Source organism: Lampetra planeri, chromosome 22, assembly GCF_965212315.1.
Source record: "Lampetra planeri chromosome 22, kcLamPlan1.2.h2, whole genome shotgun sequence".
Taxonomy (NCBI): domain Eukaryota; kingdom Metazoa; phylum Chordata; class Hyperoartia; order Petromyzontiformes; family Petromyzontidae; genus Lampetra; species Lampetra planeri.
Genome location: NC_136128.1, coordinates 9,926,636 through 9,940,269, shown reverse-complemented (window position 1 = coordinate 9,940,269; position 13,634 = coordinate 9,926,636). Strand labels below are relative to the sequence as shown.

Below are 13,634 nucleotides of genomic sequence, written 5' to 3'. Positions count from 1 at the left end.
AATCATTGCAGTCACGAAAGCTTCAAATCTAGAAGTAATCGATTAATGCATTATAGATCGTCCCACCACCGATGCTCACCGTGGTTCTGTCCTTTCCAACGGTTTGTTTGTTGGTTTGGCAGTGACTTTAAAAAAAGCGTGCTTATTCATTATCTCCCCAGTACAAACTAAAATTTCCCCGCTCGCTTAATTTTGTCAGCAAATTAGGTCAATTAAGTAACAAATGAAAACGCTCACAACCAATGCAGCTTCTTGAAAGTCAGTGGAAAACATTTTGGCTCAGGTTATTTCTTCTCCTTCTCAGCAAAAATAAATAAATGACATCAGCCGGCCAGATCTTACATCATCTTCTCGGAATCCACTGCACAAAACGACAAAAAAAATACTACTTACATGCTCCATTAAAACCCAACACTTGTACCCAATGGAAAATCACGAGCTGTAAAAAATGCATTCACTGAGCCCTCGAATACAATTGTGTCGGACTCTGCGTGAGGTTTATGAGATTTGCTTGGAACCCGATAAGTGCACATGATCTATCCCCTCGGAACTTTCTTTTGTACTTCGGATGAATCCCCTCGCATTTCTGTCGAGACATTCGTGAACAAGATTAAGTTTGCCCTTTCTGCCGGCATCGTCTCCCCCACCTCCACCACGCAAGTTAAGGGACAAATGATCAGCCCCTGCAATTGCCTGCTCACGCTCCTGCTAGCGGAAGGGCCTCTACTCCAGAGAGAGAGAGCTCCAGAGAAGCGCCTCCAAGAGAGGGACATTTGGCCAACTCTTGCACCCCGTGGCCAGACGTCCTGGAGAAGCTACGGAATCCCGCGCGCAACGACCCCAAATCGTGTGACTTGCTTCTCGACTGACTGCGGTGGACACGCTCGTGCCGCTGGGTGGACAGACGCAGGGGGAGGATTGATGAAATGTTAGAATGGCCGTCACCTCCATCGGGTGGCGGCGAGTTTCGGAGGTCGAGAAGTTTGAGCCGAACGCCCGTCGCGCGCCCACAGCGATGAATCCCGCGTCGTGGCAAAAATCCTTTCAGCCACCGTTGAGGCGCAGCTTCGTCGGTTAGAATGAGGATCGATACATTGGCCACGTGTGATCGATTTTCTACTGTGGGGCCCTGACCAAAAAACAATATGGACGAGGAGAAAAAAGTCGAAGTGGAACAATTGACAAGGAGGTTAAAAGATCTGCACTGGGGGGGGGGGGGGGGGGTGGTGGGAGAACCCAGTGCCGAATTATCCTCATAAGAAAAGTAGCTACATGTGTAGCAGCTACTACAAATGCTACGGGCCCCGCACTTTCAAGGGCCCCGCGCTAAATGCTTTCAAGCTATCAATTCCGGTTCAGTGATTCTGCACTTGCTCTATTACTATAGCGCTATACCGCCTTCAACTTTTATGAACGACTGGGTGTTTAAGGTTAGCGATTTGTCGTAATATCTGGCAGTAAAGCAAATGAAAAAGTGCAATTAATTTATTATGCAAGTTAAACATTTATGTTTTAATATTTACGTGTCTTTTTTTTTTAGAGCCCCTTATTAACATATGCTACAGGCCCCACACTTGCTTCATCCGGCACTGGGAGGGTGGTGGGGGGGGGGAAGTCTCGTTGATCGAAGATCTCAAAGGATCGATGTTGGGCAAAAGGCCAACAAGAGGCAGAAAATAGACGGTTCTTCTTCACCGCTCAGAAGGGGGCCCACATCACCGTCATCATCATCATCAATGTTCAGTGTGCAGGATCCTCGTCCCGGGGCCTATCTGGCGCGTCGTTGTTTGACCCCGAAGAGGGGCGTTGGCGTGGCCTCGTGTTGTTGTTGTTGTTGCCCCAGAAACCGGGGGATCGGCGATCGAACGTTGGGTCGCCGCATCGACGGCCGTTCGTCCGCGGTTTCCCACTTGACGGAGGCGGGCCGCGCTCAGGCTGCTGCCGTCTTGCACTCCAGGGGGGCCCACGTGACGAAATGAAACTCGGCAAGGCTGGCCGTCATGGATGGAAGGGGTGGCAGCTCGAACCCTTGAGGCAGGCAGCTCTAGCGGGTAAAGCAGCGCTGTCCAGCGGACGCAAACTGTCCACGGCACCGAATTAGATTGGTCGCCAACACGAAGCCAGCTCGGGCCGCGAGATCCGTTGCTGCGAAACACGTGTCCCACGTGGGGCATGAGGGGTGGAAATAAATAAACAGAAACGACCGCGGAGCAACCGGTTGCGATGCTCCAACCCGTTGAGAGGCGCGCCGACGCTCGCTCGCTGCAACTTGGCGGAGATCGAAACGTGTCCTCCCGAGAATTTCCTTCCCGAGGAACGCGGTTCCGTTTTGGAGAGGTCGGTGGTGGTGGTGGTGGTGGGGGTGGCCAGGAAAGAAAAAATCCCAACAGTTCGGGGAGCTGAGTTGCAACCCCGGTAAAGGGTTTTTGAAACTCTCTGCACTCTGTGTAGATTGCGAAGTTGGATTCGTGATCTCTTTGGGCTGCGTCCAGCTATGCGCTACCGCCTTCACAGTGTCTGCGAGTGCCTGTGACCAGGAAATATACGCACAGTATATATTTTTTGGTGTTTAGTTTGTTGTACTTCCCCCGCACCAAAAATTAGCACATTTGGCTATGTACGGTGCGAAAGAAGTTCAACATACATTCATATTGTGTACTGTATTTGCTGCATATATATACTGTGTATATATATACTGCAGGGGATAAAACTCGTCTGATAGGACGTCCACAGCGAGGAGTTTGAGCAAATAATTACATTTTCGTGCAGGTGCTGGAGTGGATTATTGTGCCTCAGGATCTGCGGCAGCAGATTTTGGGGAGGCTTCATGCAGCAGTGGATTGAACATGGCCGATCATGATGATTCTGCATAAGATAATCATCGCTCAGGCAGCGGGGCTTTCTTCATCACGTGTCTATCCACTGCTGGATGATGGCATCCATACACCACGTGGGACGTGGCGGTTACACTGGCCAGCTCGGGTTAGTGAAAGCCGGGAGCATAGACGTGTGAGTGCAACGGTACAACGTTACATCTGCCCCAGGGGCAATGTCTTCCCAGAGCCGGTATGTATTCATACCGCAGCAGGCACTCATTTAAGGCTGAGTCGACCTAGGGTTAGGCCCAGGACCGGTTCAGATATTCGTCTACTGATATCGTCTGTAAGGAGTGGGAATCGAACTCGGGGCAATGGGTCCGTTGCGCCAACAGACTGCTGCTAAAGAATCCATTCTTCAGGGAAGATATAGTTCATATAATAATAATGAGAGGCAAAAAAATTAGCAAAATGTGCAATTGTCTGCCAGCATAAAGGAAACTTCTAGTCACTGCTCTCAAAACCGAGCCAGGGCACGTAGAACCCGAACTGGGACATTTTATTTTTGAAGGCGAAGAGACGTCACGCCCAGACCCCCCCCCCCCCCACGTGTGCCAAGCTCCGCACGCGTCATTGCTGGAGGAACGAACGCTTTCTTGAATATTTTAGAAACAAATATAAATATATAAAATCTGCCTCGTTGCGGGGTGAATGTAGGCACTCGCTTTTTTTTTTGGCAGAGCGCGGTTCCGGGGGACAATTCTTACGTAACGCGAGGGTAGAGGGCCCCCACGCAAGGCCCTGTCGACGAGCTTTGGGAACGCGCGATGATTTAACACGCCCGGGGTCCGATTCGTGTCGCTGTCTCAAGCCGTAAGTTCGCAGACTTTCGATTTTTTTTCTCTCGCCAGAACGAGGACCCCTTCTCGTGGAAAACGTGGAGGAAAATAAAATGCAAATATTTTTATTCTTCTGCAATTCCCCCGCGCGACAGGTTCCACGCGGCAACGCGATCCCTTTCGAATTGTCGCTGGGGCGGAAACCAACGACGGCGAAAAGATTCCACAAACACGGCCGAAATGTCGGGATTCACCCACTCCGCGTGGGTGATGGTAAACCGTTGCTTCTATAAAAAGGTGGAATCGCTCGTGCAGTGTTTCTCTCGCTAATTCTGCAGATTCTGCTAATTTGTGAAAATAGAGTCAATGTGAAGCTTGAGTTTGATTCAGACCCTGACACCTGCTGTACATTTGGAGTTTTTGGTGTCTCTCTGCTCGTGATTGAATGGATTTTGCTCCGAGTCCTCCGGTTTTTCTCTCCACATTTAGAATCAACGTGCCGTTAGAGCGTTTGGCTGCCGCTATACATTTCCACGTGATAAGCCACTTCGTTGAGCTATTATTTGTGTTCAGGTCGTTTCTGAAAAAAGAACGGTGTAGCACAGCGGGTCCTTACCTGGTAAAATAATGTCTAATTCCATAAATGACTGTTTGGCATCAAGTGGGAAGAAACCGGAGAAAACCAAGCACACGTACGAAAAAGGCAAAAATTCATTATTGCCTGGCCAAACCTCGCAGCCCCACGCCTATCACACCAAGCGAGTCTTAGTGCTGGCCACCCATCATACAATGACTATCCAGGCTCCAGGCTGCTTATCTTCAGGGATCTTGACCATATCCGATGTGTTCATGGTGATGTGGTCATTGGCGCTAGCAATGCATCTCCGCTACATTGAAATATGAACCCACTAAACCAGATTCAGAGATAAATTGCTACTGGCATGTGCGGCCAGGAATTAGACCCAGGTCTTCTAAAATAATACAGAGGATTATCCCCCCATTCCATTACACCACAATATTCGCCTTCGGCGTTATTTTTTTTTTAAGACAGGCAATGCATTTCGATCAGTGTTCGGTTACTTAACGTGATTTAGCGATGGGTTAATACATCCAATCGGACAAAAGTGCTCAAATTTCATCAACAAAAGTCAATCATAACGGCGCTGTGTTGACACAGTACCGAGCGTGACATGAATTACGCGAGCATCTGCCCAGGTCCCCAGGTGACGGCGGAAGGTTCGGCCTCGCGATTGCTTGCTCACTGCCACTGCTGGCTGAACGGAATGGCCTCTGCTAGAGGTAGCTCTGAAGAGGCCCCTTTCGGGGAAACTTTGTTTGGCCTACTCGTCCACTCTGGCCAGACACCTCGCAATTGGTGTATCGCCCAGGGAGCGTTTTGGAGTTTGCCGTTGATCCCCAAAGGCGACGCAGAGCGCCCGCTGCCTCACCACAGGAACGTGGGATTTCCAACATCAGCCTCTGGCTCGGGACGGCAGACGGGAGCTGAGCAAGCTGCCCTCGTTGTGCTCGTTTGACTCTTGACGACGCGAGGGAGAGGTGACAGAAACGAGAAATACTGCGTAATTCTGCAGCCCTACAGACGCGATCGAAACGTGGTGGCGCAAACGGAGGATGACTAAGTACGATGATTAACTAAACTATTTTTTATTTGATCAGGTAAGGCCCCCTGAGGTGTGCGGTTCTTATTAAGAAGCTACCTGGCCGCTGATGGTGGCTCAACGAAGCGGCCGATCGCGCGGACAGTTAGAGCGGCAGCCAAATTAACCTGAGCGCGCGACGTTGATTCTAAACGTGGAGGAAAGAAACCTGAGGACCCGGAGAAAAATCCACGCGACCATGTTGGATCAAACCCAAGACCTCCTTGCATACTAGGCGAGGGAGCTAACATCTCCTAGCCAACGTGATGATGATGAGAGAGAGACACGCAAACTCCAAATATACAGCAGGCGTCAGGGTCTGAATCGAACCCACGACCTCCTGCGTACCAGGCGAGGTAGTTCACATCTCCTAGCCACCGTGGCGTCAGGGTCGGGATCGAACCCACGACCTCCTGCGTACCAGGCGAGGTAGTTCACATCTCCTAGCCACCGTGGCGTCAGGGTCGGGATCGAACCCACGACCTCCTGCGTACCAGGCGAGGTAGTTCACATCTCCTAGCCACCGTGGCGTCAGGGTCGGGATCGAACCCACGACATCCTGCGTACCAGGCGAGGTAGTAAACATCTCGCCACCGCAGCGCCCTCTTACCGCCATGCAAGTAGTAATCCGTTATGTAACAATACACTCTAGGGGGGAAGAAACCACATTATGTCAAGCCGAAGCGTAGCGCGAACACATTAAAAGTGATCCGAACGGCAAAGGGATTGCATAACATGACGTGCGTGCCTCTCATGTAATAACTCCACATGCTCTGGCTTGAACCCCTCCCCCCCTCTCCAATCCCCCCCCTCCCTCGCCCCCCCCCCTCCCCATCCCGTATGTACCAGCATTGAGTCTTGGCAGGATGTCAACCAACCGCAAGGAGGCGAAAGCAATGAACACAAACCTCCGGCGAGGTGCAGGATCCCCAACGATGGTGATGGTGCGAGGGCAATGTGAGAGCCCTTTTGTATCGCTCCACTGCTGGATGAGAGTCTCCCCCCCCCCCCCCCACACACACATACACTTTGAGCTACTTGCATCGATAGAAAATGTTCGGGTCGTCCCATGGAGTTGGGCTCTGGAGGCGATCCCGAGCGGAGAGGCATCACGTTCCACGATAGAGGCTTTTGTTTTTGAGGTGAGATCGCGTAATTACGGGATCTGACCCCAAAAAAACGACCCCTCTGCTATGGATAATATTGGTCGCCAAAACCTACGTGTTAGACATCACGCTTCTCCTTGCCATTGTGGCAATCGAGGACGATTGATTTGATCACGTACGGGTCAAATATATGTGGGGGGAACTTTGACCATAGTCAGTGTGGGTTGGCAATGGCGGGGAGCACGCATGTTGAATCTTAGATGTAGAGTCCAATCTCCTTTCACGCGCGGTGATTTCACAACGCGAATTGGATGTGTAAGGCGACGAATGTATTCGGGAGGAACATTTTTCATAACGCGGATGCCGGTTGCATGCAACGCGATCGAGTGAATGGAACCACGTCGCGCGGGTAGGAATGAGCGGTCAGATCCCGCAAGGCGTTGGGATACTGCTGGATGCTTCTAGATGCTACCCACGCACCCCAGTCTTTGTTCGGCCTGCGTTGCCCATCTCACGTGTCATCGCGGACTGTGCTTTACCCCCTAGATTATTTACCATTCATTATAACGCGATTTTTCCATAACTCGGTGTTATTCAGGAACGCAACCACTACCGCGTTCTAGGGGAACAGAGTGTACTCAGGCGTAGCTCCACAGCTCGTTACGACCTCTTATACGTGATGGTTGCCCATCCATGCACCCGCCAGGCTCAATCTGCCTGTTAGGCTTCCGTGGATCTGACGGACCCGGAATTTTCTCGCGCGTCTCACCTTCTTTCCAGGTGTCCCGGGGGGCCCTGAGGGTCCTGGGGGGCACGTGCAGGGTGGCGCCTGGGCTGGTGGCAAGCGGTCGCCCTCGCACTGCCGGCACGCACACACGCATGCACACACACACGCACACACACGCACACACACGCACGCACACACGCACACACACACGCACACACGCACGCACGCACACACACACACACACGCACACACACGCACACACACGCACACACACGCACGCACACACACACACACGCACGCACACACACGCACACACACACACGCACACACGCGCGCACACACACACACCCGCACGCACACACACGCACACACACACACGCACACACACGCACACACACACACGCACACACGCGCGCACACACACACACACGCACGCACGCACACACACGCACACACACACACGCACACACACGCACACACACGCACGCACGCACACAGAGGGCACACGGCACAGGGGACAATGCATCAGACACGGGGTCGGAGAGCACCGTCAGCACTCGGATATCGCCATTCAAACGTTGGCGAGGTGTTGACTACCTCGCCTGGTATGCAAGAGGTCGCGGGGTCGATCCCGTCCCTGACGCCTGCTGTATATTTGAGGAGTTTGCGTGTTCTCTCTCTCTACCCGAAGTTGCGTGGATTTTTATCCGGGTTCTCCGGTTTTTCTCTCCAGAGTTACGTTGCCATAAATTTCCACATGATAAGCCACTACGTTGAGCTATCATTTTTGGGCAGGTCACTTCTAAAAGTGAGTTATAAAAAAGAGTTTAGTTTAATCTTGATTTGAAGCTTTCGTAACTGCAGGAATTACTCTTTGGTTATTTTGGTAAAGTCAAGTCGAAACTAAAGTTTAGTTTATAGTTTTAGTTTAAAAAAAAAATTACCGAGTGGATTTTCTTCTCAGCTTAGCAGTACTCACCTCTCGTTTATAACCCTGGAATTCCACATTCCTATGACGGGGATTACTCATGCATTTAACACCCACCACTGGCTTTCCCGGCAATGTGATACCTATTTTATTGACCCCAAAGGGATGATGATGATGATAATGGCCTCCAACACTGCCTGCCGTGAAGCTCCATGCTTAACTTTAATTTTTTATTTCATCTCGATGTCAAAAACATACTTGGAGGATAATTATGGGGGGGTGGTGAAGATTTTAAGACTACATAGGAAAAAAAATGTTTGTGTTTGACTGGCAGTAACACCCTTCTGCAGGACCCCTTTAGACAAACAGAGTAAATGTTGCTTATTATTCTATATCGCTGTAATTTTAAAGTCCCGTGTGTTTTTGTCCGTTAGGAAGTTGTCCCACTGTTCGGGGAATTAGCCCAGTTCTTCCAAAGCAAAGTTACTTATTTGTGTTACCCAACGACCCAGCAACCAGCAGGCGTCTGGCTTACATTCCTACGTGAGCCACGCACGCCACCCATGCAACCCACCCACACAATGCACACAACTCACATCACCCACCCACACCACACCACCCACCCACCAACACCACCCGCATCACTCACGCCAACCACACCGCCCACCCACATCACCCGCACAACCAACCAACTCACCCACAACACGCACACCACGCACCCACCTACACCACCAACACCTCCCACTCACACCATCGACACAACCCACCACCCCCACCACCACCTCATCACCCACACCACACACTCACACCACTGACAACACCGACACCACCCCCACCACATCCACCACATTCACCCCATGGTCCCAGACAGAACAGCATCATCCAAAACATCACCAATGCTACAAACACACAGGACGCGGCCGCTTCTCTCTGCCTGCCTGCACAGGGGTAGCGCTGTTTACCTGGGAATGCACCATTCGCCACGCGTCTGACGGCAGCATTTGAAATCACCAAGAAACTAGAGGGGCTCTAGAGGGAATGCATCTAGAGGGGCTCTAGAGGGCAGTGGTGACTCTCATGATCGTAACCCATAACCCAAATGGGGCCCCGTATGAATTAAGAATGGAGCAGTTGATAAGTAAATGTACATTTTTTTACATGTATGTATATTACATAAAATAAATACATAGTCAAATGTTTAGTTTATAAAGCGTCATTCGTGCAGATTGCGTCTCACAATCGCTGAGGAAGCACAGACCAAGCTGAAATTGAGCTGGCACCAAACAAATGCTCTGCGGTTCTCTACGTAGTAAGATGTTTTCAGCCGATTGTTCAATGTTGTTATGCATGCTGGGAGCAAACCTGAGCACCCGGAGATAAACCCGCACAGAGGGGACGGATGACATCAGTCCACCGCCTTATCCTGGCGATGTCAAACTGCAAGGGAGTTCTCTTCACATTTGTACTGTGATCCACCATCGCCTCGACTCCACAGTGCTGGATTACAGGCGCGCACGGCCACCATCGCCCCGGCTATGTATGACCCTCGTTAACCCAGGAAAGCCTCACTGAGTCTTACGGATTCTTTTACAGGACGGTCCTGCCAAGTGTTTGCAATAGAGGGGGGCGACGTTGCTGCTGCTGTGTGTGATCAGAATTTAGGAATTTGCAGGTAATTCTTCATCGTTGGGATGTTTGTCCAATACCAGTTACATTGTGCGTGTGTGTGTTTTTTGGATATGACAGGAAAACCAGAGAAACTGGAGGAGACCATTGGCAGAACACTGGGAGGACATAGAAACTCCGTGCAGAAAGGCACCCGAGTCGGGAATCAAACCCAGGCCCTGGTGGCTGTAAGGCGCAATTCTACTAACCACCGCATCACCCTGTCGCCCACAACAATGGTGATGGCCGACTCTGTTACGGCCTTGCCTCACCAGCGTTGGACCAAAGAATGCCAAAAGGTGAACGGCTGTTCGCCTATTGGCAGGAGGCTGTCACTGGTGTAGGACAATCAGTTTCAGTCAAATCCAAATCTCTCATTGACATGCTAATTTCTATACCCCCCCCACCTCTCTCTCTGCCCCCCTCCCTCTCTCTCTCTTTATTTAAGGCCACGACACAGAGGCGTTGTTTATCTGTGTGCCTATGTGTGTGTCTCTCTCTCTGTGTTGTCTCTGTGTTATCTCTCTGCTTATGTGTCTGTCTGTGTGTCTCCGTGTTTGTGTTTTGTCTCTCTCTCTCTCTCAAATTTAGCAATCTTTGTAAGAACGTAATCAACCAGGTAGGGTGTTGACTGTTATGTTAGCCGACTCTCTGTGTTGTATTGCATTGTATTTCCAAGTTTACTAGGTTTGTTTTCTCTTTCATTTGTACCTGATGATGATTGCTTGTGTTGCAATCGAAGCGTCGTATGCTATTATTCAATTTATTTTTTCTACGTTACTTTACTGAAAGAACCAAAGAGTAATGAACACATTCTCAAAGCATGTTTGTTTGCATGTTTCACCACAAGCGTCTGTGGTTAATGCAGACTGGATGCCTCGCGACAATAGGCGCGTGTCTATTTGGCGTTTGAACATCTTAACATCCCGTATTAATGCCGGAAAAGGTGAAAGCCAATCATTTTCTTCTTTTCGATTTAAAGCTTTCGTGACTGCAGGGATTCATCTTCTTGGTTCTTTCGGTAAAGTCACGTAGAAGGGAAGCAATAAAATAATAAAAATAAAACATAATACAACAATTCTCACTTTGTGACTTTACCGAAAGAACCAAGAAGATTTTCTTCTTCTGCCTTTCATCATTTTGATACCGGGCAAAAAAAAAAAATGGGTCCGAATCGAATCTAAATAGGAGTTGCGGGGGGGGCGAGTGAGGGGAATACTATTCAGGGACGCTGCTTGTCGGCTTGTTTTGGCAAGCGTGCTCAATGTTCGCCCGCGCATCCCAGGAGTTAACCGAGGCCGGCCACCCGAACAATCCTGCCGCGATGTTACCGGCATCCTGTCACGGTGGGGGTGGGGGGGGACAAACCTGGCAGCGATTTACGACAGGCCGAGTGAGCGCTCTGATAATTGCACAGGCCGCGAGGATTGCGAGCCAGGGTTCTGGCACAATGGTCGCGCTCATTCTCCCGTGATGCCTCCGTTCGTGTTTGAAAAGGAGCTTAAAATAGAGAAGCGCCTCTGCCCTGAAACTTAGCACAGACGAGAGACAAAGTTTCCCCCCCACGTGTAGCCTTAACGGACTGTTGGGGCAAGTGCTTTTGGCGAGGCCGAGGTGGTGGGTGGCCAACGTCGCAACAGGTACTCAGTTGAGGCTGAGTCAACCTAGGGGAGGCCCAGGACTGGTTCATATAATCATCACTGATGTTGGCCACGAGCGGGAGATCGAACTCAGTTTGTCTGGGTGTTTGAAGCGGAGCGCGCTAGCCGCTGCACCACCGCTCTCCGCAGACGGGGCTGGAGTGACGTGAAAGTTTCCCCTCTTCACATTGGAACAAGATCATTCAAGTCCCGAGGTTGCCCCCCCCCCCCACCAGTCTAGCCGTGGCATTGGCCTGTGGCACATGAGTGGCATTTGGAACACAAGGGATGCCTCTGTCGGGCACAGGGCCCTTTTGAAAACCGTGTGGCCTTTCCCACAACGTGAGTCACAATTCCAAAATAACGTCCCCACATCCCCCCTCCACACCACCCCCAATTTAAAAAAAAAAGAATAAAACAAATTATGGCAGCGGTTTTTAAATAACTTTTCTGGCGGGAAAAATAAAATGAAATAACTTTAAGAATGTAGTTACGGGGGGAAGAGGTATTTGTTGGGAGATGTTATCACTATATAAGGAACTTGTCCAAAAACCCAGAGCATTGTAATTCAGCTGTAAGCAATTACGGCCCGATGTTACCAATGTCCTAGTTTTGTTTTTTTGTTTAAAGGCAACCCTTTGCATGTGGGACTACTTTGTAACTTGACCCGACAGGAGGAACGCCATCTACTGTAGTCGACATTGGCACCAGTGGAGAATGATGAAACACGCAAATTGGCACTTCCCATGAGCAGGGAACACCGATAGAGGTGGAATATAAATTGAGCCGCCCTGCCAGATTGAATCAGGCCATCCTCCATCACGGGTGGGCACTGCCGAAGTAAGGTCGGAAAAGTAATGGGCTACAGGCCCTCTAATTAGCGGAGTAAGGGGGGGGGGGGAAGGCAAACTCTTCATCGTCATTATCATCATCAGCCGTGGTCAAATCCATCGCTGGACGGAGGCCTCATCATGCCTCCGCCAACCCCTCGCGATGCTGTGACGCAACGATCGAGGGTCAACTCTAAAGCGCTGAAACCCTCCAAATTAAAATCCCCGGCGGCCTTGAAGGTCGGAGGTTAACGACTGCCTGGCGGCGTAATGACTCGGGGCTGCCTCCCACTTACCTGCGTGGCGTGTAAACTGCGTGCTTTCTACCAAGGTCGCCACTTACCCTTTCATCGTCCTGCAAAAAGAGAGCGGCACACACACACAGAGAGAGAGAGAGAAACGTAGTGAGACACGTGACAAAGAAGGGCAACGGCTGAACAATCGCATTCCCTACTAATAGGGTTTTCCCCTTTTTTCTGGCAACAAAACTGACACCTTTTGCAAGGAATCATGCTTACATTAACTACAATACTTGCAGTCAAATGCAAACAAAAAACAATGCTCTGATAATTTATGCGTTGTCTTTGAAACGGATTGGTCCACACCAGAGACAGCTTTCTTTAGAGCCTAGTCTCATATGGTGTTCGACCAGATGACGCCAAAAGGCGGACAGTTCAAAGACAACGCACTACCAGAGTAATGAGAGCTCGGGGTCAGCAGCTACATCATGGGACCTCCTTTGCCAGTACCAAGATGAAATCGCATTCCCGTTAGCACGGGCAGAGGTTTGTGGCCCTCGCTGCATAGGTAGCGGCTGGGTTTTTCGGCATTGTACCGTGAGGTTGTTTGTGCACGGACGTAACGACAAACTAAACTAAACGTTTTTATTTTATTTTACCAGGTAATGCCCACTGAGCTATGTAGCTCTTTATCAGAAGCGACCTGGCCACATATGATAGCTCAATTAAAGTGGCTTATCACGTAGACATTTACAGCAGTCAAATAATCTAAACGCGTGATGTTGATTCTAAATGTGGAGGGAAAAAAACCGGGGGACCCGGAGAAAAATCCACGCGACCACGGAGAGAGATGGTGTTTGCGTATAATTAAGCCGTGTACACACCGCTCTCCTAAGACGCGTGCAGTTTTCATGACGCGAATTGGATGTAACGCGACTGAGCGAACGGAACTGCGTCGCGCCAGTACGGAAAAGCGGTTGCGCGGCTGCCTCGGTCTAGCACCATCATCGCACAAGGCGGGATGCTGCTGGATACTTTTAGATCCTACCCACGAGCCTCGGTCTTTGCTCGGCCTGCGTACGCATCTCACGCGTTGTCGCGGACTGCGCTTTACCCCGTATATTACATACAATTTATTATAACACGATTGTTGCCATAACGCGGTGTTCTTCAGGAACGCAACTAC

The 13,634-nt window shown here is 50.4% G+C and overlaps 1 protein-coding gene across 1 annotated transcript in view; it reads right to left on the bottom strand.

Annotated features, from left to right (window-relative positions):
- Positions 1-1,930: 1,930 nt before the first annotated feature.
- The window catches only part of LOC144725118 (collagen alpha-1(XXI) chain-like), a 43,651-nt gene continuing 31,947 nt past the window's right edge, over positions 1,931-13,634 (bottom strand). The window contains exons 10-12 of the mRNA XM_078604588.1: positions 12,553-12,564; positions 7,189-7,278; positions 1,931-2,044 (exon numbers count right to left, since the gene is read on the bottom strand). Of these exons, the coding sequence (XP_078460714.1) occupies positions 1,931-2,044; positions 7,189-7,278; positions 12,553-12,564 (216 nt within the window). The remainder of the gene's footprint in view (positions 2,045-7,188; positions 7,279-12,552; positions 12,565-13,634) is intronic.